The sequence below is a fragment of the Engystomops pustulosus genome, chromosome 1 (assembly GCF_040894005.1).
Source record: "Engystomops pustulosus chromosome 1, aEngPut4.maternal, whole genome shotgun sequence".
Classification (NCBI taxonomy): Eukaryota; Metazoa; Chordata; class Amphibia; order Anura; family Leptodactylidae; genus Engystomops; species Engystomops pustulosus.
The window spans coordinates 249,667,464-249,694,984 of NC_092411.1; the positions used below are offsets into that span (position 1 = coordinate 249,667,464).

General features: G+C 45.6%; 1 protein-coding gene across 3 annotated transcripts in view; it reads right to left on the reverse strand.

The window, feature by feature from the left end:
• Positions 1–1,185: 1,185 nt before the first annotated feature.
• The window catches only part of CRACD (capping protein inhibiting regulator of actin dynamics), a 110,482-nt gene continuing 84,146 nt past the window's right edge, over positions 1,186–27,521 (reverse strand). For all 3 annotated transcript variants that reach the window (XM_072124044.1, XM_072124037.1, XM_072124053.1), the window contains 6 exons: positions 22,880–22,948; positions 22,313–22,486; positions 12,394–15,337; positions 8,875–9,059; positions 6,159–6,312; positions 1,186–4,924 (listed from right to left, as the gene is read on the reverse strand). In XM_072124044.1, coding sequence (XP_071980145.1) covers positions 4,767–4,924; positions 6,159–6,312; positions 8,875–9,059; positions 12,394–15,337; positions 22,313–22,486; positions 22,880–22,948 — 3,684 coding nt within the window. In that variant the 3' untranslated portion in view covers positions 1,186–4,766. The remainder of the gene's footprint in view (positions 4,925–6,158; positions 6,313–8,874; positions 9,060–12,393; positions 15,338–22,312; positions 22,487–22,879; positions 22,949–27,521) is intronic.

A 27,521-nucleotide genomic window follows, 5' to 3' on the forward strand; every position in this document is an offset into this window, starting at 1 on the left:
TTTTTTGTAAACTTTTATTACCCTAATATGTTAATTTTGTTATGCGGCTACTTGGGCGTGGAGTAGCCGCATCTGAGGTTACACGAGGCGGCTACTCCACGCCCCGGTAGCCACTTTACCCCTCCTACTCACCATGTTCGGCGCGCAGCTGCTCGTAGCTGCACGCCCTCGTCCGACGATCCTGCCGTCTGCGCATGCGCAGAACAGCAGGCCCGCGCCTGCGCAGCCCCGGCTTCGGAGCAGTGACCGCGCAGGCGCGGGCCTGCTGTTCTGCGCATGCGCAGACGGCAGGATCGGCGGACGAGGGCGCGCAGCTACGAGCAGCTGCGCGCCGAACATGGTGAGTAGGAGGGGTAAAGTGGCTACCGGGGCGTGGAGTAGCCGCCTCGTGTAACCTCAGATGCGGCTACTCCACGCCCAAGTAGCCGCATAACAAAATTAACATATTCGGGTAATAAAAGTTTACAAAAAAGTGCGGGGACGTGAGGATTAGCCCTTAAAAGGGCTATCCTCACGTCCCATTGATTCACCTACCACCCGATCTACCTTTATAGGTAGATTTGTGGTGGTAGGTTTCCTTTAAATTAGATTCTAGCTTCTTTGGGCAATTGTAGACATTTTTTTGGCGACCTGTAGTATACTGTATGTAGCCTGAAACAAGGCAATAAGGGTAACAAAACAAAATAAGGTGGACTTTAGCTCATATGTAATGATGGAGGTGGAATACCCTCCTGTATCTACAATGTTTACAGATCTTGATGCCCCACTAGGTAGGTAGTCAAAATGCACACATTTTCAAATTTTTCTATTAAGGGCTTAAAAATAATGATGATTTTCCAATTGCTGTTCCTATTATTCCTTTCCTAATATTTCCTTCTATTTTACTTCTCCTAGATTATTGCAGGAGTAGAAAAGCTTTGTTCTGAGTCAGATGTATACTATGGCAAATGTACGTGCTCTGTTCCTAGACATTGCAGTACATATATGAGATAACAAAGTGATCATTACACCTTTATAAAATACAGAATCTCCCCCTACACCTAATAAATAAAATATCATTGAGAAAGTTTTAAGCATAAATAATCTTTCCTCAAGCTTTGTATAAATTACTAGTTGTCCAGTATTTGCAACAGTTTAGCAGTTTTGCCTTATGTAGACTCTCCGGGGGTGATGTACCATTGTTTGTTTTGGTTTTTTTTGTCTATGAGCGTTGTTGTTTTTGCACTGTTGTGGGGCAAATGCTGTTTTGCGACTTTCCATTGCACAAACGAATACAGGACACTGCAAAGTCACTTTGACATCGACCCTGCTTGAACCAAATTCAATAAACTTGCAAGCCAAGTTTTCAAATTAATAGGAGAGATTTATAACAAGGGTCTGAGGTAAAACTGTTGTAGTTGCCCATGGAAACCAATCAGAGCTTTAATATTAATAAAGAGCTGTGGTAAAATAAGAGCTGAGCTCTGATTTGGCTATCTGATTCTGATAAATCTCCCCCTAGGACTGAATTCATGTATTTTAACTTTCCACTTAAGTGCAAATTGACTCCAGTGCCCATCCTGGTCTATGTTCTGTGACTGGTACATTGCAGAGAGGTAATGATGTGTATGGGATGAGTAAAAATTAGTTTTTAGCCTCATACAATATCTATTCATACTTTGCCCCAGCAGCCTATGCTTATAACTATAAACCGTATTTTTCGGACTATAAGGCGCACAAAAAAATCCTTTGATTTTCTCAGAAATCAAAGGTGCACCTTATAGTCCAGTGCGCCTTATATATGAATCATACAGACAACAGCTGCCTTGATCTGTGCACAGCTTTGCCACCTGCTGGTCATACATCTTTATAATCAGGTGCGCCTTATACTCCAATCCGCCTTATATATGAACCTAGAGGTTTTAGCAGGCATTTATTGATGGTGCGCCTTATACTCCAGTGCGCCTTATAGTCCGAAAAATACTGTATGTTATGTTTCACCTCCTACTCCCTTGTCTCCATCTTCTTGTGTAACCTTAAAACTCTTCTTCTCTGTTAATGCAGACAATATCTCACTTTTCCATATGTGCATAAATATAGGACAGGCAAAAATACGATATGGGACAAAGTTTGTTGAAAAGTAAAACCAGCTTTGCGTAGGGCGTGTTACTACCTCTCCGGAAATTTTAGAGAAAATTAATTCTTATATTTCTACAAATGAGCCGCTTGTGTCACCAGGGGTAAGGCTTTGCATAAATAAGGAAACCAAATGTTTGCAAATTACAAATTCTTCTAATCTGAACTTCTTCTTTAGATACTAGGGCTTCCTAGTATCTAATGGATGGGTCGGTACAATACACTATACATCATTACAGTGACACACATTCGCCTATGGTGACATCTAGGATGTTGGAGAAGATAGTGACGCATATAACATTCTGGAGATTTCTAGCACAATAAATAAAAATAACCCTAGCTCGTCTACTTCTAAGCTCTAAGCGTAACATTACTTCTCTATGGTATTTTCAGTGTTAACTATAAATGTACTAGTTAGTTTATTTAATCTGACAAAAATATTAATTTCTAAATACTGTATTAATATCTAATAGGGATTACAGACTAGGACTGCAGATAGTACCATGTGCTGGGCCTCTAATGTTCCTGAGCTCTTTACCCTCTTGTAAGTAGTTCTTCACGTGTTTAACTATTCAGTCTTGTCCAGTGGTCATAGATTATTAAATTATTACAGTCCCTGATTTACAGACGACCTCTCTGTCCCCTGTGACCTGTTCGAAATGTGGGGTACATGACAACTCAATCCTACCTGGTATCAATAGTTGAGGTTTGTGGTGGGGTAATGTTGTAAAGAAAGTTCTCTTGAAATTACCTATTCCGATTTGTTTAATATTGCAACCATGTTCCCCTTTATGATCACAATATCCATTTAACATACAGTAAAGCCTCTGCACTACCCTGTACAGTAATGATATCTCAGCACGGTCTGCTCCTTACGCATGCGACATAAGAGGACATTTTCAGTGCGTACGTATACCCAACAAATCTCCAAGGAATGGTTTCAGCATCTTGACATAAAGGAAACTCGCCCTTCTCCGTAGACTGGTAATTGTGAATCAAATAAAGTTGCCATTGAATGTAGTGTTGAAGTGTACCTATAGGTGGCGATATATGGGCAGCATGCACTATGGGGTACTATGTATGGATAAAGGTCTATATTACGTAGGGTAATTCTTTGGTATATGGTGATTATAACAATAGCATGTAACTAAATGTCAGTGCCCAAAAACAAAGATTTCCCTCTACTCCCTTGTAGTCATGAAGATGTAAAAATCCTTAAATCGATGATACATAATTGTTTGGAGATCTGTTTTAAAGGCAAAGCCAGTATAAGACTGAGTTTCTTGGTAGGTCTGTGCCATGCAGTGCCCAACTCAGGCCCTATCCTAATTATAACACTGTAACCCATAGTTTCCTAAAGCAACATGACAATATCCCACAACATGTTTTTTTCCCCATAATTGTTCACTCTACAAAAAAATAAATAACTTTGTTTTTCACTAAAAAGTACTAACACAAAAGTAGTTGGGCCTCCTTGTACTTTTCATTGGAACTGTCCAGACACTCCTTAAAGGGACAGATCCTGAGAGGTCATTAGTAGCCCTGCTATATCCCTGCCCCCAAATGTATTTGTTTCACACTAAAGGCACACCTATTACCATTTGCTATTTTACACATACAAAATAGTTACTGCTTTTTTCTCTATAACAGTAGTCACGCATGATATGCACTAACTCCAAAAGACCACATGTTCACATTTTCAACCCACTATGTGCATAGGAAATATTCAGCTCTCATATATATTTTTGCTGTTATTGACCTTGATTTTAACATATTTTTCAAAACCCCCTATATTTTGCGGGTCACGGTTAGACCCTAAGGGCACAAAAATCTTGGTGACTTATACCCATTATATTCATGGTTGTATTCAGTGGTCAGCTTGTAAATCACACATTGGTAACAGTATCCATAACCCTCACACCCTTCTCGATATAGATATAGATCCAGAAATTTAACAGTTTTAATCCACTGAGAAATGGGCACCATATTTGCCACACACTGAGCCTAAGTTACAGGACTATCCCCAAAGCTGGTGATAGGTTGTAGGCAGATCATTAGGCCAGCCCTTATTTTGCACTTAAAATGGTCGTCCTGACTAATTTTTACTAAATCCTATTGGGCTCTGACATTACTAGGCCCCAAAAGTGTCATCTAAGTTAATAGCGCTGTAGTAGAGGCACATAATACCATAGTGTGCAAAACACCAATCAAAAAGAAAAAAAGTGCAAACCTGTATTGGCCATATTGGTCCAGAGAAGACATCATTTTGTGCAGGTTGTGACTATCTTTTAGCTACGATAAAAATCTATGCTAATCTATTCTTATGAAACATCACTACAGCCATATACACAAGCCATTGACTACCTGAATACAGTATTTAGATCTGTGATGCCATAGGCGTGGTGAGATCCGTAGTTGAAGTCGCCTTTCCCCAGGACTTGTCACAGGACTTTCAGTCTCTCATAAGGTATACGGTCATTCATACCTTGACAAATGACCAATATAACAATAGGATTATAATAATTCTTCTGGAGTAAACCCCCGGGGAGGGTACATGTTATCACTGTAGAAGTCTATCAACAACCATAGAGTGGTATACATAGAGGGGAAAGGGACATCTAAGGAGGTTCTAACTATCAAGGACAAGGGATCTACTTAATAATTTGTGGACAGTCGCTCCAAGCTTTAGATTTTCTCTTGGCTAGTGCCAGCCATGCTGGTTCTGATGAGACAGGAGTGGCATCTGGAGTGGAAAACCTCTTTGGAAGATCCTTTGCGTGTGTTACCGGAACAGTTTCTGTAATTTCCACTAACAGAGGGAAAAAATATTAGTATTACAAGAAATTATATTTACAGAAACGCACCATTTTCGTTGCACAATACATAAAAATAGCTAGGCTAAAACTTTGTTGTCCACCTGGTAACTTGTTCCAGAATTTATACTAGGCTCTAAGACAGTGGTGGCACTCGGAGCCCTCTCTGTGGGCACCCAGGCCTTCACCCCAAGGGTGAAGTGGGTTTTTAGCAGATTGATTGAAAGAGTGTTTGGGGTAGCAGTGGGGACTGATCCGAAGGTGTGTGTGTTGGGCTGTGTAGGGAAATTGGAGGCTACCAGGGCAGAACAGTTGGTGATAACCAAAATCCTATATCAGGTGCGGAAAACAGTAGCTACACACTGGCTGGATACTGACTATCCTGGCATTCCAGAAGTTAAGAAAATGGTAAATGCTATACTTCGAATGGAAATAGGGGTATGCCTAAAGTGTAATGCTGTGGGTAAGTTTGAAGAACAATGGCGAAAATGGTTGGATTGCCCTGGACTAGGGACGGAGGAATTGCTTAGCAGGTGGATGCAAGTGAGTCCAGGGGGATTGGCTGGGGTGAGGTAGGAGAGAGGGTAGTACAGTGGCGATGATGAGGTACAGAAAATGAGGGTGACAGCCTCTGGCTAGGTGGGATCGGACCGCTGGGAAGAGGGAAATTTTTTCTTTTTTGTTTTAGGAGGTTACTTTTTGTTGGGTGGGGGGGGGGGGTCGGAGTTTGTTTGTACAATGTTATGGTCATACACTGTAATTGATGTATTAATGGAACTACCAATGTATGTGTCAAAATGGATACTGATGTATATGCCTGAATAAAGAACATTTGATTTAGAGAAAAATAAGTGGGTTTGGTTGTAGTTTGGGCACTCGGTCCTGTTGGAAGATATGTTTGACATTGCATATGTGTATCACAGTGCAGTATTTTATTTTTCTACAGGGTAAAAAGAGTTAACAGCCCAACATATGTAGACAAAGACCTTATTAAATTATAGGATTTTGCTTCTCAAACAAGTTGATTCTTCCCATGTAAGCGGAGCCTGTCAACTCCTCTTACCCCCCAAAAAGCTACCTGCCGCCTCAGGGCCATTTGGACTGCTGACCCCACCTGCTTGTGCCAATGTCACTATCTTCTTGCTCAGTATTGCTTGTTTAGTTGTTCCCAAATAGTGCCCAAAATTATTCAACCATTACTCCAATGCCGGCCTGCGGCTCTGTTCATACCTGTGACAGATGTTGGAAGAGTGTTGGATTTCTGGAGCTGTTCTCTGCGCTGGAGTCTGGTCACCACAGTCTCACATTTCCTCTCTTCCTGGGGCACTGGTTTTTGCAGAGACCCAGATCTGCTTCTGTATTCTCCTACATGGACACTGGATGTCTATAAAAAACACAGTGGGGGGATATATTAACGCACTTGCGCCACAATTCTGGTGGTTTAACAGTTATCAAGGCTTTTGATAACTTTTTTTGATAAGGATTTTGTTTTTAGCCATTTTCCGACTTGTCCAACTGAGGGGGCGTGACATTCAGAAAAGGGGCGTGACTTGGTCTAAAAGAGGGCGTGGTCTAATTTAATGTTCCATGCGCCAAAAATTGTGCTGCGGAGTTTAGACCACTTTAACCGGTTCGCGCCCGCCCGCCGAGCCCTCTCCATAGCCGGTAAGTCTCTGCTGCATATTGCAGCAAAGGCTTACCGGTAACACCCGCGATTGGTGCCGGCACCGATCGCAGGTGTTTTCTTGCAGAACGCCGCCGGCAAAGCTGCCGGCGGCTTCAAACAGATGGCGGCGCATGGGCGCCGCCATCTTTCCGAGGATCGCCGCTCCCCGTGACGTCATCGGGGAGCGGCGATCCGTTGCCATGGTAGCTTCGGGTCTCACGAAGACCCGAAGCTACTTCGGGTTAACCCATTCATTACAATGTGCTATCAGCACATTGTAATGTATGAGGAGTAAAATCCCCATATACTGCCATACTGTAGTATGGCAGTATATGGTAGGATCGATCAGACAACCTAGGGTTAAAGTACCCTAGGGAGTCTGAAAAATAGTAAAAATAAAAGTCAAAAAAAAGTTAGAAAAAAAAAATTATAATAAAAAAACCTAAAAATTCAAATCACCCCCCTTTCCCTAGAACTGATATAAATATAAATAAACAGTAAAAATCATAAACAAATTAGGTATCGCCGCGTCCGAAAATGCCTGATCTATCAAAATATAATAACGGTTTTTCACTGCGTTTAACCCCGTAACGGAAAATCGTGTCCAAAGTCAAAACTGGCACTTTTTTGCCATTTAAAAAAAAATTAAAAATTCTATAAAAAGTGATCAGAAGGTCGTACAGTCCTAAAAATAATATCATTGAAAACATCATCAAAAGTCGCAAAAGATGACACCACCCTCAACTCCATACACCAAAGTATGAAAAAGTTATAAGCACAAGAAGACGGCAAAATAAAAAAAAAAATTTTGTTCATGAGGTTTTAATTTTTGTAAATGTATGAAAACATTATAAAACCTATAGAAATTTGGTATCCCTGTAATCGTACTGACCCAAAGAATAAATTAGATGCGTCATTTGTGGCGTGAGGTGAAAGCCGTAATATCCAAGCCCACAAGAATACGACACAAATGCATTTTTTCACCATTTTCACTGCATTTGGAATTTTTTTCCCGCTTCCCAGTACATGACATGGAATATTTAATACCATCACTATGAAATGCAATTTGTTACGCAAAAAATGAGCCATCACATAGCTTTTTATGTGTAAAAATAAAAAAGTTATAGATTTTTGAAGGTGGGGAGTGAAAAATGGAAATGAAAAAACGGGAAAGGGCCCGGTCCTTAACCGGTTAAAGTAGGTCTAAACTGGAAACCGACACCAGTTTCATTAACACAGTTGACTCAGTTGACTTCTTACATAACTAATGAAATGCATCATTTCGGTCTCATCCTGTATCCGGGCTAATGGTGGCCCAACAGGGTACATGTTTGCCTTATAAACTTATCCTTTAATTATAATATGTGTAAGTGATTACAATATTACAGTCACACATGGAGAGCTTTGTTCAGCCAGGGATCCCTTTATATCTCTATGGAGGTGCCTACTGCTAAACATGGCCAGTCTTTTAGAATTTAATGGGAGAAGAGGAATGCATGTACATTTGTCATGTGAACAGATTACTTGGGGCCCTTTTGTGGCAAAATTATGTCTTCCTAAATTCACATCACTACTTTGAATAGAATAGCAGAGAGTGTATAAATCCCTGATTTGAGAAAGCCTAAAACTGTATTGGCATCTCAGCGATATCAATATAGTTTAACCTCTGTGCCCTCCTGATCTCATGGACCCCAAGCAATGAGTTGCAAGCAATGGGTATGTCCACCCCTGCTTGGGACCCCCTTTTAAGTCCTCCATTAATCCTCCATTTATCATCTATCCTATGTATAGACAGCGCTCATGAACAAGAGAGACATTGGGGGTAATTTATCTTAGGATTTTCTCTTTTATTTGTCTTCTATTTGCAACTTTTTATGGCACATTTGTATATTTACACCAAAATTTGTGACTTTTCTACTCGCCTTGCAAAGTTTTTCAGTGTTGTTCCTGATATATCTATAAAATCCAGATGCGAACGTATTAAAAAGTCAATTTTGACACAAATTGTGGTTAAAAAGTTGCAAATAATCCCCCCAGTCCCGATCAGTTGTAGGCAAAACTTTAGAAGGATTGTGCAACTTTTGTGCAATTTTTAAAATTAAACAGTCGCACAAATCCCACATACTCAGCTGCCTGATATATCAACCTCTAACGTTAATTAAACAAGTCCAAAACCCAGAAAAAAAAGAAATGCACAAATGACTAAAGATAAATGACCCCCATTGAAATGTTAAATGCTTTGATTTTCAATTTTGTCAGAATCCCATAAAATGAAGTTACATTTGCTAGTTTGTCGGCCTGCTTGGCCTCTCTAGCTTGTCGCCGCTCCTCCCTGGATGCTTGCTGCTCGCGGAATCCTTTTTGTTTCTGTAGAGCGAGTGTGATCCACAGGGGCTGAGCCGATTCAGCTTTCTCCATCAGTCTTGTTCCATCCAACGAGTGCCGACTCTGAAGCAGCGGTCTGTCTGTAAGAAGAAACCCTAATGCTGTCATGTCATATCATGATAAAAATATAGATTTACCTGCTTACCGCCACCTCCTAGTCATATATAGAGATCATAATTTCGTGCTATCTATGAGCGTTAATGTCTTTATTATATCTAGCATTGGAGTCCAGCCTTCAGTGCAGTGTTTTCAGTTGGGATTGTGTAAGGTCAAGTGCTTTCAAACCTTGGGGTTCCAAAATTATATTGAACCCTAACAGCAGAAATGGCACACCCTTGTATTTCAGTAACAAAAGGGACAATTATATATCTGAATATCTAAATAATGGCTGAGGAGGTCTATCTTTAAGCTGACCGCCATCTTAAAACCACCATATTGGATCAAGGTCAAGAAGGTCATTTAAAATATCAAAGTAGACTAAAATTGTCTTAATTGCTGAAATATCTACAGGCAGTCCCCGGGTTACATACAAGATAGGGTCTGTAGGTTTGTTCTTAAGTTGAATTTGTATGTAAGTCAGAACTGTATATTTTATCATTGTAATCCCAGCCAGAACTTCTTTGGTCTCTGTGACAATTGGATTTTAAAAATGTTGGGTTGTCATAAGAATCAATATTAACACTAAAGCTTCATTACAGACGCCTGTGATAACTGTTACAGCTGATCATTGTAGCCTAGGACTAAAGTACAATAAATTACCAATATCCAGAGGTCCGTTTGTAACTAGGGGTCGTATGTAAGTCGAGTGTTCTTAAGTAGGGGACCGCCTGTACTGTGGTTCAGAAGTTATCAACACAGATATTCTCCTACAGGTTCATAAAAATTTGGTCCAGTGCCTTTAGCTCTTCAACATCACATCGAATAGCTGTGCATCACAGGGAACGTTCCTGGTGGTTGCGCAAATCTGATTGTAACAAATCTGATTGTCGATTTCTGAGACAATTCTTGATTTCTTAGTTATGCTAGATGATGGCCATCATCCATTTGGTAAACCTTGACCCAGATGGCGGCCTTGTTCTGGGTATAGCCTAGTAGATTGTCCCCATCACCTTTTACTTGCTGGAGTATTCAGATATGTCATTTTACCTTTTATTTCTTTAATAAAGGGGTGTTCTGGGATTTTTGAGTCTACCTGTACAACATGAGACATTGGTAATAGGATGTAACAGGGTTAACATTCTGTTTGCTACATTTATATTCTAATAAATTGTGTTAATTATTTCAGGAAAACGCCATTGAATAGTTACAGAATTATTACTAGAGTAAGGGACTAGAGTAAGGGACTAGAGTAAGGGACTAGAGTAAGGGACTAGAGTAAGGGACTAGAGTAGGGGACTAGAGTAGGGGACTAGAGTAGGGGACTAGAGTAGGGGACTAGAGTAAGGGACTAGAGTAAGGGACTAGAGTAAGGGACTAGAGTAAGGGACTAGAGTAAGGGACTAGAGTAAGGGACTAGAGTAAGGGACTAGAGTAGGGGACTAGAGTAGGGGACTGTACTTAGGGGAGGTAGTTCGCAACTATCTATACCCACAACTCGAAGTATCATTAAAAAGTGAAGTACTGCCAGATTGACTAGACAGGTTAAAGGTTCATCTGTGATGAATTGTGCCTGTAAAATAATCAGGTATGTTGTATACAACAAGAATATAGGACAAATTCATTGTATCCATAGCCAAGATTGTGAGGGTAATAAAAAGTGTCCGATAAGGCATTTAGCTGAGCTATAATACTGACTGCATAAAGGAAACAAAAAGCATAACCACATTTTGCAAGGTTGGGTCATTTAGTTGTATGCAGCAGAGAATAAGATTGTTATAAAACAGCTCAGAAACCTATTTTAAAGGAAATCTACCACCAGGATGAAGGATTGTAAACCAAGCACACTGACATACTCTGAAAGGATCTGCTCTTATTTTAGCTTCTTATGCCCTTGTTTTTACAAGGTTTTTAACAATTATGCTAATAAGCCTGAGGAGCTCCAGGCTCCATAGCTGTTACTTGAGCCCCGGGCTCTTCAGACTCTTTACATAATTTTTAAATCCTTCTTTTGTAAAAACATGAGCATAAGAAGCTAAAAGAAGAGCGGATCCTGCCAGAGAGGGCACACACCAGCATGTAAGTGAGCTTGGTTTACAATCCTTCATCCAGGTGATAGACTTTCTGTAAAGGGAGTCTCTGAGCTCCAAGATCACCCCACAAGTAAAAGCTGCATTGTATAGGGAACTGTATGGGCTTTACAAACTTTTCCTAATTTCCTAGCAACCTGTTATTTTAGAGAAAATCAAATTAGCTAATTAGTTTCTTGGTGCGTCATATAAATGGCCAAACCTCCTGTTGCACCCAGTCTCATTTTTTCACACCTATCTGTGGTGGGTACCAATCATTGTGTACATGGGCACTGATAAGTGCATTTAAAAGACAATTGATTTTGTTCTAAAATGACCAATTTCTGAATAAAATGAAGGGTATGTCTATAGAGTCTATAAAGTGGGACTTCGTATAAAGTAAGGTTCACTTGGCTATGTAACACTTGGTTTTTGGTCAAATTATCTGAATATATTGGATTATTTTACCCTTTTACTTTACAGTTATTACTCCTATTGGTGGTAATTAGAGATGAGCGAGCACTAAAATGCTCAAGTGCTCGTTACTCGGGTCGAACTTTTTCCGGGCGCGTTTCTTCGGATAAGTTAGCAGATATTCGAAACATCTGCAATCTGTTCTTTCACTGTGTTCTTTCACTGTGTTCTTCACAGTCCGACTTACCTTCTGGTGCCCTCCGTTATCCAGCGCTGCTGTAACTCCGGTCCGGGTGCCATGTAAACAAACATGGCCGCCGAAGCAGCGCTGGACTCAGCTTCCGGTCGGACCCGATAACCTTCCGGCCCCATACACAATGCTGTGTATAGGGACGGATAGGCGTGCGCGGCCACGGCCGACCAGAAACTGAGTTTTGCGCTGCTCCGGCGGCCATGTTTGTTTACATGGCGACCGGACCGGAGTGACAGCAGCGCTGGATACCGGAGGGCACCGGAAGGTAAGTGGGACTTTATTTTTGTTAAGCAGCCCTTTATCGGCCACTTTTAGTTTTTTTCAAGAACTCGGACAACCCCTTTAAATGATCCTGTGTTCAATGTTTTAATTGTATTCTTTACTGTTCTTCACTGTGTTTTGTTAACTAAATGCTCGATCTCGAGCCGGCGAGATACTCGTCCGAGCAACGAGCCGTTTCGAGTACTCTAATACTCGAACGAGCATTAAGCTCGGACGAGTATACTCGCTCATCTCTAGTGGTAATAGATCTGTAATCCAGGAATAAAAAAAGTATAAAAACAAATGAAATATTTAGGTTACCTCTTCCAGTCTTCTCTGGTCTTTTCTCTACTTTCTCTCTCCAAGGAATTGATTGCACATTTGTTCTATCATGTTCAAGACTTTCGCTGTGACTCGGAGACTGCAGAGCGCCTGCCATTTTACCTTCCTCTGTAACACTTCCTTGTTCAGCTCTCTCCACCCTTTCTCCATGTGGGTCATTCACCTCGGTTTTACTCAGTCTTGAAAGTGGGGAGGATGGTGGAGTTGGACTGGAAGGTTTAGGAGCGAGTGATGGCCGCTGGATGACAGGTGACTTAGGAGCTACTCTGTCCTTACTAGGTGACGATAGGTGTGGGCTTGTACCTGGGATCCCTGGAGAAATGAATGTATCATGCATGGTTTCAGTTGGATTGTCTGAGGTTTCTAACAAGACCTTAACATTACTATCTTTCTTTAATTTAGTAGGAGAAACTGAAAATTCTTTGCCTGGTAAAGTCCTAATTTCTGTTTCATCTCCCACAGTAAATGGAGTAGGAATACCTTCAAAACTGTCTCCTGCACTATATCGCTTCTTCCTTTTCTGTTCATTCTGAGGATCAGAATGAAATCTCAAGGAGTAATGTGTCCTTCTTAGCTTGACACCAAACGGTGCTATTTTTTCCTCTGCACCTTGCAATATTTTATCTGTTCTTCTCATAGTGTTGGCTATTGGAGCATTGAGGGAGGTTTGTCCTTCTAAATGACCACGACGAGGAGACTGAGGTGGGTTAGGAACCAAGAAGGAAGGAAGATCCTTAGAAAATATACATCCTTCAGCTCCGCCTTCAATTGTAATTTGCTTTTTTGTTTTATTTGCCATGACATCTTGGACACTCATTGCCCTTTCTGTAGGCCTTCCCTGGGTTGTGGTGGCAGCTAATACTGTTGCTATATATTCCTTACTTGTATGTATTCCTGTTGTCTCATTACTAACCTCAACAGTTTTCACAGTTTCAGGAAATTTTTGCCATGCTGGTGTTATGGAAAATTTTGCATTAGCGGACATTGTCTTTCGTAAGATGTTATGAGATTCACCTCTAGTCTTTCCTGACCAGTCATCACTAGTTAATGGAGGATCACCTTTATTCTTTTCAGTCATGGGAACATTTTCAGATTTGTTGAATATTTTTGACCTAATGGAAGCCCATTCTGCCATGAAGGACTGGTTGTCCAATGTCTCTGAAGTGTATTTTGTTTTACTGCTGATATGTTTAGTATTTCCATTATCTCTTTCATTTTTGGTTTCGGCAATATCTAACTTCCTTTCTTCCGTCAGTCCAAGCAACGTCTTACAAGCTGGGTCCTTAATCTGATTTAGGTTTACGGCTGTACCACACAGCTGGGCTCCTGTAACCAAAATTGCAGTGTGGGGAATGCACTGGGAAGATGGAAGAGCATGGGAACTAATATTAGCTTTAGTTTCTTTAGGGTCTGGTGTATCAGGGCATACTGGTTGCTCTTTCGCAACTGTAACTGGAGATAAATGAACTTTCTCAAATATAATCTGCTTTTCACCTGATGTGACCTTAAATGTAAATGGTCTTTGCCTTTGGTCAAGTTCCTTCCATCGTAATTCTTCAATACTTTGCCTCTGTTTAAAATCCTCATCACTTTCTTTAGTTTCTTCCTCGGTTTTTGGCTTTTCTGGCAACTGTTTCCCTATAATACTGCTTTCTTGATCTTGAGAGGAAAACCTTGCTTCAACTGCATTCTTCTTAAGATCCTCATTAATTTCTCTTTTCCGTAAAGGTTCCTCATTTATGAATTTCTTTTCTTCCACCACTTTTTCTGGAGTTTTCTGGCCTTTTGCTTCCAGCCCTTTCTGGTCCTCTTCTGTCTTATGGACCCTTTGTTCCTCCAAGTCTTGCTTCTTCTTCTCCTCCTCTACTAGAAGTGATCTCTGTAGCTTCTGTTCTTCTTCTTTCTGGACACTGCTCTGCTGCTCCTCTTCACGCCTTTTCCGTTCTTCTTCAGCCTGAAGCGCACTTTGTTCTATTTCTTGCTTTCTCTGCTCTAGTACCATTTGAAGTGCTTTCTGATGTTCTTGTTCAAGCCTTTTCTTCTCCTCTGCCATCTTAAGTGCTTTTAGCTCCTCTAATTCTTTCTTTCTCTGATCTTCTGCTAGTTGAATCTCTTTCTGCTTTTCCACCTCACGTTTTCTCTCTTCTTCTGCCATCTCAAGCTGTTTTTGTTGCTCCATTTCACGCTTTCTCTGCTCTTCTGCCAATGTAAGGATTCTCTGCTCCTCAAGTCTGCGCTTGTTCTCCTCTTCAGCTCTCTTTTCCTCTATTTCACGCATTTTCTGTTCCTCTGCTTCCTGAAGAGCCTTTAGTTTCTCCATTTCACATCTTTTTTGCTCCTCTGCTTCCAGCAAAGCTTTCTGTTGCTCCATTTGCTTTTCTGCTTCTTTCTTCTTCTCCTCTTCTGCTCTCTGTTGCTCCAACTCTCTGGCTTTTTGTTCTTCTGCTATTTTAAGACGTCTCTGCTCCTCTTGTTCACGTTTTCTTTGCTCATCTTGCCTTCTTTGTTCTTCTAATTCTTTCAAAATTTGTTCAGCTCGCAGTTTTTTCTCTTCCTCACGTCTGCGTTGTTCCTTTATTTCATTTTCTTTCTGTTCTCTTATCTTGTGTTGTCTTTCTAACTCAATGTTCCTAATGATTTCCTGTCTTCTCTGTTCCTCTTCTGCTTTACGTTTATCTGCTTCCAGCTTCTTTTCTTTATCCATTTCCTCATGTTTATCTTCCCAATCTTTTTTCCCTTCATATTGTGCTCTGGTCAGTGGAGAAAACTCAGGAACTGGTAATCCAAGGGCTTTTCGTTCATAATAATTAGTCACCATTATATCCTGGCTGGAAACATCCATTGAGTGATACATGGCTTTGTTGAGAGATCGATGCACATTTAATCCAGTTTCTTGTTCATCATCTTCTATGCTGTAACAATCCTGTAGAGAATATTAATGGATACTTTTTAAGTTTTGGGAAACTTTCATATTTATAAGTATATTAATGTTAATTAATAAGTAAGAAGAAGACAAAGTGGGACATGCCTGTTGTTGCCTACCAATAGACAGAACTACGGCCGATAACAATATCCTTGATCAATCCACAAAATTAGTAGGATCTAATAGTAGCCATAGAATATGCTTAGGTATAGTAGATGTTCACCAAAATCAAATAATGTAAATATATATATAATACAAAAATTATCTCATTAGAATATATAAGATATTGATAACTTAATTTATTGTTATGGGCCATGCCTAATCAGTATTAACTAATGAAAAGTTATATAATTTTCCAATATACTTTCTGTATCAATTGTTTATGGTTTTTTAGATCTCTGTTTGCTGTTATTCAACAGAAAGCTTCATTGTCTACTTCATGTGGATGTGATTCTGTCCCTGGTCATGTGATGTCACACAGATGCACAGCTTGTTATACCACACAGCTCTGATTACTTTTCATGATATAACAAGCCGTGCACCTGCATACCTCCCAACTTTTGGAGAAGAGAAAGAGGGACACAAAGCTCCTCCCCCTTTTTCTAAGCCACGCCCATTGTCCCACCCTCAAGCATAGTATAATATCGAACTTGATGGTCCCCAAATGCTACAACGCCCCTTAATTTGCCCCCCTTCCCGTGGACCAATATAATATCCCCTAATGCAACTCTGTAACATGTAAAACATATAGACTGTCCTCCAGTCTCCTCCTGTAGCCTCCAGCCCCCTGTCCTCCTCCTGTAGCCTCCTGTCCTCCAGCCTCCTCCTGTATCCCCCTGTCCTCCAGCCTCCTCCTGTATCCCCTTGTCCTCCAGCCTCCTCCTGTATCCCCTTGTCCTCCAGCCTCCTCCTGTATCCCCTTGTCCTCCAGCCTCCTCCTGTATCCCCTTGTCCTCCAGCCTCCTCCTGTATCCCCTTGTCCTCCAGCCTCCTCCTGTATCCCCTTGTCCTCCAGCCTCCTCCTGTATCCCCTTGTCCTCCAGCCTCCTCCTGTATCCCCTTGTCCTCCAGCCTCCTCCTGTATCCCCTTATCCTCCAGCCTTCTCCTGTCCTCCAGCCTCCTCCTGTCCTCCAGCCTCCTCTTGTAGCCTCCTCCTGTCCTCCAGCCTCCTCCTGTAGCCTCCTCCTGTCCTCCAGCCTCCTCCTGTCCTCTAGCCTCCTCCTGTCCTCTAGCCTCCTCCTGTCCTCTAGCCTCCTCCTGTCCTCTAGCCTCCTCCTGTCCTCTAGCCTCCTCCTGTCCTCTAGCCTCCTCCTGTCCTCCAGCCTCCTCCTGTCCTCCAGCCTCCTCCTGTCCTCCAGCCTCCTCCTGTAGCCCCCCTGCCTCCTCCTGTAGCCCCCCTGTCCTCCAGCCTCCTCCTGTCCTCCAGCCTCCTCCTGTAGCCCCCCTGCCTCCTCCTGTAGCCCCCCTGCCTCCTCCTGTAGCCCCCCTGCCCTCCAGCCTCCTCCTGTATCCCCCCTGCCCTCCAGCCTCCTCCTGTAGCCCCCCTGCCCTCCAGCCTCCTCCTGTAGCCCCCCTGCCCTCCAGCCTCCTCCTGTAGCCCCCCTGCCCTCCAGCCTCCTCCTGTAGCCCCCCTGCCCTCCAGCCTCCTCCTGTAGCCCCCCTGTCCTCCAGCCTCCTCCACGTGTCCCCCAGTCTCCTCCTGTTCCCCAGCCTGCTCCAGCATCCTCCTCCTGTCCCCCAGCCCCTCCATCCTCTATCTTCCTGCTGTCCTCCAGCCTCCTCCTTCTGCTCCAGCCTGCTCCTGATTTCCCAGCCTCCTCCTCCTGTCCCCCAGCCTCCTCCTCCTGTCCCCCAGCCTCCTCCTCCTGTCCCCCAGCCTCCTCCTCCAGCATACTCCTCCTGTCCTCCAGCCTCCTCCTCCAGCATACTCCTCTTGTCCTCCAGCCTCCTCCTGCCCCCCAGCCGCCTTGAGCATCCTCCTGTCCCCCAGCCGCCTTGAGCATCCTCCTGTCCCCCAGCCCCTCTATCTTCCTGCTGTCCTCCAGCCTCCTCCTTCTGCTCCCCAGCCTGCTCCAGCCTCCTCCTGTCCCCCAGCCTCCTCCTCCTCCTGTCCCCAGCCTCCTCCTCCTGTCCCCCAGCCTCCTCCTCCAGCATACTCCTCCTGTCCCCCAGCCTCCTCCTCCAGCATACTCCTCCTGTCCTCCAGCCTCCTCCTCCAGCATACTCCTCTTGTCCTCCAGCCTCCTCCTGCCCCCCAGCCGCCTTGAGCATCCTCCTGTCCCCCAGCTGCCTCAAGCAACCTCCTGTCCCCCAGCCCCTCCATCCTCTATCTTCCTGCTGTCCTCCAGCCTCCTCCTTCTGCTCCCCAGCCTGCTCCAGCCTCCTCCTGTCCCCCAGCCTCCTCCTCCTCCTGTCCCCAGCCTCCTCCTCCTGTCCCCCAGCCTCCTCCTCCAGCATACTCCTCCTGTCCCCCAGCCTCCTCCTCCAGCATACTCCTCCTGTCCTCCAGCCTCCTCCTCCAGCATACTCCTCTTGTCCTCCAGCCTCCTCCTGCCCCCCAGCCGCCTTGAGCATCCTCCTGTCCCCCAGCTGCCTCGAGCATCCTCCTGTCCCCCAGCCCCTCCATCCTCTATCTTCCTGCTGTCCTCCAGCCTCCTCCTTCTGCTCCCCAGCCTGCTCCAGCCTCCTCCTGTCCCCCAGCCTCCTCCTGTCCCCAGCCTCCTCCTGTCCCCAGCCTCCTCCTCCTGTCCCCCAGCCTCCTCCTCCAGCATACTCCTCCTGTCCCCCAGCCTCCTCCTCCAGCATACTCCTCCTGTCCTCCAGCCTCCTCCTCCAGCATACTCCTCCTGTCCTCCAGCCTCCTCCTCCAGCATACTCCTCTTGTCCTCCAGCCTCCTCCTGCCCCCCAGCCGCCTTGAGCATCCTCCTGTCCCCCAGCTGCCTCAAGCAACCTCCTGTCCCCCAGCCCCTCCATCCTCTATCTTCCTGCTGTCCTCCAGCCTCCTCCTTCTGCTCCCCAGCCTGCTCCAGCCTCCTCCTGTCCCCCAGCCTCCTCCTCCTCCTGTCCCCAGCCTCCTCCTCCTCCTGTCCCCAGCCTCCTCCTCCAGCAGCCTCCTGATTTCCCAAACTCCTCCTCTTGGTGATCGGATGTCATGGTAGCCTAAAGTCCCATTGAGACTAGTAGGCCTGCCATGTGTAATGATCTCTAATAGCAGATGAGAGGCTATTAGAGATCAGCAGTAATATTGCTATACACTAGTATTCCAGTATATTATATTAGAGAGTCTAAAATAATGGTAACATTTTTTTAGAAAAATTGAAAAAAAAAAGAAAAATTTTAAAGCAACCCCCTTTCACTAGATCACATATATACACATTATATACCTGTCACACTGCCCCCCACACATTATATACCTGTCACACTGCCCCCCCACACATTATATACCTGTCACACTGCCCCCCCACACATTATATACCTGTCACACTGCCCCCCACACATTATATACCTGTCACACTGCCCCCCACACATTATATACCTGTCACACTGCCCCCCCACACATTATATACCTGTCACACTGCCCCCCCACACATTATATACCTGTCACACTGCCCCCCCCCACACATTATATACCTGTCACACTGCCCCCCCCCCCCACACATTATATACCTGTCACACTGCCCCCCACACATTATATACCTGTCACACTGCCCCCCACACATTATATACCTGTCACACTGCCCCCCACACATTATATACCTGTCACACTGCCCCCCCCACACATTATATACCTGTCACACTGCCCCCCCACACATTATATACCTGTCACACTGCCCCCCACACATTATATACCTGTCACACTGCCCCCCACACATTATATACCTGTCACACTGCCCCCCCCCCACACATTATATACCTGTCACACTGCCCCCCCCCACACATTATATACCTGTCACACTGCCCCCCACCACACATTATATACCTGTCACACTGCCCACCACACATTATATACCTGTCACACTGCCCCCCCACACATTATATACCTGTCACACTGCCCCCCCACACATTATATACCTGTCACACTGCCCCCCCACACATTATATACCTGTCACACTGCCCCCCACACATTATATACCTGTCACACTGCCCCCCCCCCACATTATATACCTGTCACACTGCCCCCCCCCACACATTATATACCTGTCACACTGCCCCCCACACATTATATACCTGTCACACTGCCCCCCCACACATTATATACCTGTCACACTGCCCCCCCCCCACACATTATATACCTGTCACATTGCCCCCCCACACATTATATACCTGTCACACTGCCCCTCACACATTATATACCTGTCACACTGCCCCCCCACACATTATATACCTGTCACACTGCCCCCCCCCACATTATATACCTGTCACACTGCCCCCCCCACACATTATATACCTGTCACACTGCCCCCCCACACATTATATACCTGTCACACTGCCCCCCCCACACATTATATACCTGTCACACTGCCCCCCCCACATTATATACCTGTCACACTGCCCCCCCCACACATTATATACCTGTCACACTGCCCCCCCCACATTATATACCTGTCACACTGCCCCCCACACATTATATACCTGTCACACTGCCCCCCCACACATTATATACCTGTCACACTGCCCCCCCACACATTATATACCTGTCACACTGCCCCCCACACATTATATACCTGTCACACTGCCCCCCCACACATTATATACCTGTCACACTGCCCCCCCAAACATTATATACCTGTCACACTGCCCCCCCCCCACACAATATATACCTGTCACACTGCCCCCCACACATTATATACCTGTCACACTGCCCCCCCCACACATTATATACCTGTCACACTGCCCCCCCACACATTATATACCTGTCACACTGCCCCCCCCACACATTATATACCTGTCACACTGCCCCCCCCACATTATATACCTGTCACACTGCCCCCCACACATTACATACCTGTCACACTGCCCCCCCACACATTATATACCTGTCACACTGCCCCCCCACACATTATATACCTGTCACACTGCCCCCCCACACATTATATACCTGTCACACTGCCCCCCACACATTATATACCTGTCACACTGCCCCCCCACACATTATATACCTGTCACACTGCCCCCCACACATTATATACCTGTCACACTGCCCCCCACACATTATATACCTGTCACACTGCCCCCCCACACATTATATACCTGTCACACTGCCCCCCCACACATTATATACCTGTCACACTGCCCCCCACACATTATATACCTGTCACACTGCCCCCCCACACATTATATACCTGTCACACTGCCCCCCCACACATTATATACCTGTCACACTGCCCCCCCCACACATTATATACCTGTCACACTGCCCCCCCACACATTATATACCTGTCACACTGCCCCCCCACACATTATATACCTGTCACACTGCCCCCCCACACATTATATACCTGTCACACTGCCCCCCCACACATTATATACCTGTCACACTGCCCCCCCCCCACATTATATACCTGTCACACTGCCCCCCCACACATTATATACCTGTCACACTGCCCCCCCCACACATTATATACCTGTCACACTGCCCCCCACACATTATATACCTGTCACACTGCCCCCCACACATTATATACCTGTCACACTGCCCCCCACACATTATATACCTGTCACACTGCCCCCCCACACATTATATACCTGTCACACTGCCCCCCCACACATTATATACCTGTCACACTGCCCCCCACACATTATATACCTGTCACACTGCCCCCCCACACATTATATACCTGTCACACTGCCCCCCCACACATTATATACCTGTCACACTGCCCCCCCCACACATTATATACCTGTCACACTGCCCCCCCACACATTATATACCTGTCACACTGCCCCCCCACACATTATATACCTGTCACACTGCCCCCCCACACATTATATACCTGTCACACTGCCCCCCCACACATTATATACCTGTCACACTGCCCCCCCACACATTATATACCTGTCACACTGCCCCCCCACACATTATATACCTGTCACACTGCCCCCCCACACATTATATACCTGTCACACTGCCCCCCCACACATTATATACCTGTCACACTGCCCCCCCCCCCACATTATATACCTGTCACACTGCCCCCCCACACATTATATACCTGTCTCACCTCCTTGCACTGCTTCTGTATAACTTCTCATACATACCTCGGCATGCATGGCAGCAACCTCTACCGGGGTCTTCAGTAGCTCCTCCCACATAGGCGTCACATGGTCATGACCTCATCGAAGGTCCTTGACCACATTCACTGCTGTGATGATCCCCAGAGGTAGTGTGTGCTGCAGCCAGCAGGTGTGCCCTGCCCACCCGAACACCCCGCCCCCCCCTCGCGGTTACCGCGGTCACCGCGTCCGCGGTTACTCTCAGCCAGGCAAGTCGGACCCTGGTCCCGGGACCAGGAGACGGGACTCAGTCTCCTGGCCCGGGACAATGCGGGGAATAGCGTGACATTCCCCTATCCTCCCGGGTCGGCGGGACTGGGGTTAAAAAGCGTGACAGTCCCGCCGAAAGCGGGACGGTTGGGAGGTATGCACCTGTGTGACATCACATGACCATGGACAGGTTTCTGTCCACAGGAAGTAAACAATGAAGCTTCCTGTTGAATGTAGGGAAGCAGATATCTAGAATACTGTGAGGAATTGATACAGAAAGGGAATTGGAAAATTGTATAACTTTTCATTACACAAACAATACCAATTTTTTGCTGAATGTGGACAACCCCATTCATTCTTGATGGAAAAAAAAATATTTTTATTGTGGTAACTAGGGTTTAGATAGATAAAAATTCAGAGTACCAAGATTAAAATGCAAGTAACGCTAGATTAAAATACTACTAAGGACTCATGAAGGCTGTGACATTACCTGTGACATCCCCCTGTGTTTCTTTGACACTCTCTGATTTTTTGGCTTGACCGACAGTTTGTGTTTAGCGGCACTATTATCTAAACAAGCAGCAGATCGGGGAACAGCATCCAAGTTTATAGTTTCTATTGTCCCAGATGGTCTTTTTGTTCTAGACGACCTTACTGGAGTGACCTGTAAACATAGAGAGCAGACATGGAGAAATCTTACTTCATCGTTATATATTTCAACAGCTGTAAATTACAAGTAGATTTTTTTTAATTTTAATTTTCCAGCCTATAAAACATATATTTATTGTGAATGCATAACCAGTAGAGTAAAAAATGTTCACCTTTGGGTGCTAATTTTTATGACCATGCCTAAGGAAAATGTTTGTCCCCATCACATATATTGTACAAGAGAATTTCATCAAAGAAAGAAGTTTTCAATGTTTTCACTTTGTGTTTTAACTACTTTTTTATTTTTTCTCCATCAACTTCATCTTCAAGGCTCTAAATTCCCATCCCAGTTTTAACCATTCATATAGACTATTACTTCAGTCAGCATACAGATACTACAGATAATAACCTTCTCCTCTGGCTTGTGTTCTGGCTGAGGAACGTTCCTGGGGCCATGAGAACTTGGGGATCCTATAATCTAATAAACACAAACAACAAAAAAGAGACTATTCATATACAAGTATCAACAGTTAACCATTACAGTCATATTTTTAAGACGAGGCAAGACTTGGCAAATGTTGGCACACATTGGGGCAGATTTACTTACCCGGTCCATTCGCGATCCAGCGGCGCGTTCTCTGTGGTGGATTCGGGTCCGGACAGGATTCACTAAGGTAGTTCCTCCGATGTCCACCAGGTGGTGCTGCTACGCTGAAGTTTGCCGAAATGCACTCAAGTACACTGGCCTATTCCTAGTGAGGGTAAGTGCAAGTTTCGCGACACTTTTCTTTTTTTTTTTTAATGCAACGGTTTTTCCGAATCCGTCGGGTTTTTGTTCGGCCACGCCCCCGATTTCCGTCGCGTGCATGCCAGCGCCGATGCGCCACAATCCGATCGCGTGCCCAAAATCCCGGGGCAATTCAGGGGAAATCGGCGCAAATCGGAAATATTAGGGTAACACGTCGGGAAAACACGAATCAGGTCCTTAGTAAATGACCCCCCATTGACTTTAAAGGGGTTGTCTGAAAGTTTAAGAAGTTATTCTCGTGGTGGGAAATGTTATGAAATAAAAAAAAGGATAAATTGCTTCACAACTTGGCTTCCTATTGTTTTTGTTTCCCTGATGATGTACTTCCTGTGACACAGTCAGGGGTTTGTTGCTGGATGGGAGGTATTATCCTCTCAGCTTGTGTTGCTCAGAGTAATGCAGCAAGCTGAAATCAAGCACCGGACACTTCAAGCACCGGTCCAAACCGGGTTTTCAGGGTGTTCCAGCTAACAAAGCTGAGCTGGAAGTGTGCACAAGAGAGTGGAGTGAGCTCTAGTCTCGGAGGGAGAAGCTTGTTCCAAGAGCAAACACGTGTCCTGTCTAGGAGGACAGGTTGGCTGTTTTGGACTTTAAATGGACTAAGTGCTATACAGCAGCTTCTGCAAGGTGTGAACTTACACCAACAATTTGGACTATTTGTGAAGACCCTGCTACTGGGTGAGAAGGCCAAGCCTGGTCTGTATGTTTATGTTTTAAACAAGCATGAAGACAATGCTGGATTTTTGTTCCATTTGTTTTGTGGTGTGAATAAACACTGAACTGAACTGAGAACTGTCTCTTTCCCTCTGTCTGCGACCGCTACCTAGCTTATACCTGAGCAATACCCCACAATTGGTGGCTTGGAGCGGGCAAAACGCAGTGAGGGTGGTGCAAAACCGGAGTTTTTTTTCTGGGCACCATTGCATGTCGTGGATTAAACCTGCAAAGTTTCAGCTAGCATCACCGGACAAGATGGAGGAGCTGATTAAACAACTTGTGCAAGCTAATGTTCAACAGCAGATGGCACACTCTGAGGCTATGCAGGCCCAGCAACAGACTAACGACTTACTGCTACAACAAATAAAGGCGCTGCGTGAGACTCCAACAGTGGTGACCCAGCTACAGCCTGCGGCCAGAGAGAGAGTCCGAACTGCGCTGAGAAAGCTGACAGCGGAGGATGACGTAGAGGCCTTCCTGGCGGTGTTCGAGAGAACGGCAGAGCGTGAGGGGCTGCAGCCTGACCAGTGGGCTGAAGTGGTGGCCCCGTTCCTGACTGGCGATGCGTTAAAGGCATATTTTGACCTCACTCAGGAGGATGCCCTGGACTACAAGAAGTTGAAAGGTGAGATCCTGGCACGCATGGGAGTCAATGTTTATGTGCGGGCCCAACGTGTATATCAGTGGGGGTTTGTGGAATCCCGAGCTGCCAGGTCTCAAGCTTATGACCTACTGCACCTGGTAAAAAGGTGGCTTCAGCCTGAGACTTTAACCCCAGCCCAAATAGTGGAGAGGGTGGTGGTAGACCGTTTTGTGCGCACTCTGCCGGTTGCCATTCAGCGCTGGGTAGGTCAAGGTGACCCAGGTAATTTAGACCAGCTGGTTGGTCTGGTCGAACGTTATATAGCCACCCAGGACTTTGTGCGGGACTGTACCCCTACGCGTAAGCCACCCCGTCCCTCACCCCCACTTGCAGTGACTGAGGAAAAGCCCCGACCTTCTGCTGGGAGTAGCTCCCCAACGATGTCCAAACAACGTTCCACAAAGATTCGTGAGATCCCCACACTCCGCTGTTGGCGCTGTCATGTCCTGGGACATATGGCTGCAAATTGCCCCTTGGCCTCCGAACCTATGGACTGTGGGTACGCTCGCCGTACTTCCTTCTATGCACGGCCTGTATGTACCGCTGACGTCCTGGATGCAGGTAGGGCACCTCCCATGTGCCCAGTGTCCGTTGATGGGTGCAGGGCTAATGCATTACTTGACTCAGGGAGCCTAGTGACCATAGTACGGGATACCCTGGCGCTACCCTCTCAGTTCACTAGTCGCAAGGTTCGAGTATTGTGTATTCATGGAGACTTAAAAGATTATCCAACCGCACTGGTGGTCATAAAAACACCTGCTGGGAGGAAAGTCCACGAGGTGGCAGTAGCATCAAATCTGCCCTATGACCTAATTATAGGAAGAGACTTTCCATTATTCTCTGCACTATGGCCATCGTTACTGCATGTCAGTCCCCAGGGGTCAGGGAGAGCAATAGCTGAAGGTCATGTTCCAGACCTAGAACCAGAACCTTGGGAACCCGAGGCGGAAGGGCCAGCGGTAGGGGTGACCGCCACTTCGGTGGATGATGGGGAGACACTACCAATGAATGTAATGGTTGGGGAAGTAGAGGACTTGCCGCCAGGCCCTGAATTGTCAGACTTAAACGTCTCTGGTGACAATTTTGGTACGGCGCAACTCCGGGACCAGACTCTGTCCCGAGCCTGGGGGAATGTGTTAATGGTTGAAGGTGAGCCACAACAACCAGGAGCTGAGGCAGTTTTTCCTCGTTTTGTGGTTCACCATAATTTACTGTATCGGGTCACCCAACTACGGGGTGAGAATGTTGAACAATTAATAGTGCCTCAGGCATATCGTAGGATGGTACTGGATCTTGCTCACCAACATGTTTTAGGTGGACACCTTGGGCCGCAGAAAACCCAGGACCGTATACTACAGCGATTTTACTGGCCCAGTGTGTTCAAAGAGGTGGAAGAGTTTTGTAAGTCCTGTCCGACCTGTCAAATAACTAGCCCCCAGCAGCACTTCCGCAGTCCCCTAGTACCCCTCCCAATTATCGAGGTACCTTTTGAGAGAATTGCCATGGACCTTGTGGGTCCAGTACCTAAATCTGCTAGGGGTCACCAACATATTTTAGTTGTCCTTGACTACGCAACCCGGTATCCAGAAGCAGTGCCACTGCGTCATACCTCTGCCAAACTTATAGCTAAGGAGTTAATGGAGATGTTTTCAAGGGTTGGGATACCTAAGGAGGTTCTGACAGACCAGGGGACTCCCTTCATGTCGAAGGTCATGAAGGAACTCTGCAAGTTGCTGGGGATTAAACAGTTAAGGACTTCAGTTTACCACCCCCAAACAGACGGCCTGGTGGAGAGATTTAATCAAACTTTGAAAAATATGCTGAAAAGAGCAGTGTCCAAGGATGGAAGGGACTGGGATCTGCTTCTGCCCTATCTTATGTTCGCAGTGCGAGAGGTGCCCCAGGCCTCTACTGGGTTCTCGCCCTTTGAATTACTATATGGCAGACATCCCCGAGGTTTGCTGGACGTGGCCAAAGAGGCATGGGAGCAACAGCCCACTCCGCATAAGAGTGTCATTGAATATGTCACTAAGATGCAGGAGCGGATGGAGACAGTGTTGCCCCTTGTCAGGGAACATATGGAGGCGGCTCAGCGAGCCCAGAGTCAGGTCTACAATAGAGTAGCTAAGGTGCGGAGCTTTAACCCAGGAGACAGAGTCTTGGTTTTAGTACCAACGGTAGACAGTAAGTTCCTCGCAAGGTGGCAAGGCCCTTACGAAATTCTGGAAAAGGTAAGCAATGTAAATTACAAGGTACATCAGCCAGGGCGACGGAAGCCAGAGCAGGTCTACCATGTCAATTTGCTAAAGCCTTGGAGAGATAGGGAGACCTGCGTTGGGAGCACCCCGCAGCCGGTATGTTTAGGGGAAGGGAAACCAGTACCTCCAACTGTTCCCGGGGAAGCGGCTGCCACAGTGCACATTGCTGACAGCCTTTCCCCTAAACAGGCTCAAGAGGCCAAGGAGTTCATTAGTCGGAACACGGACGTGTTCTCTGACCTCCCTGGACGTACTTCCGTAATCCAACATGACATTGTCACGGAGCCCCAGGCAAAAGTCCGGCTAAAGCCGTACCGGGTGCCCGAAGCTCGGCGACAAGCCATCACGGAGGAAGTACAGTTGATGCTGCGGCTGGACGTAATTGAAGAGTCAAGAAGTGAGTGGGCAAGCCCAATAGTTTTGATACCCAAACCAGATGGGACGCTACGTTTCTGTAACGATTTTCGTAAACTGAACGAAGTGTCCAAATTTGATGCTTATCCCATGCCCCGGGTGGACGAGCTAATTGAGCGCTTAGGACAGGCCAGGTATTTTTCTACCTTGGACCTCACTAAAGGGTACTGGCAAGTGCCCTTGACGGAGGCTGCCAAGGAGAAAACTGCCT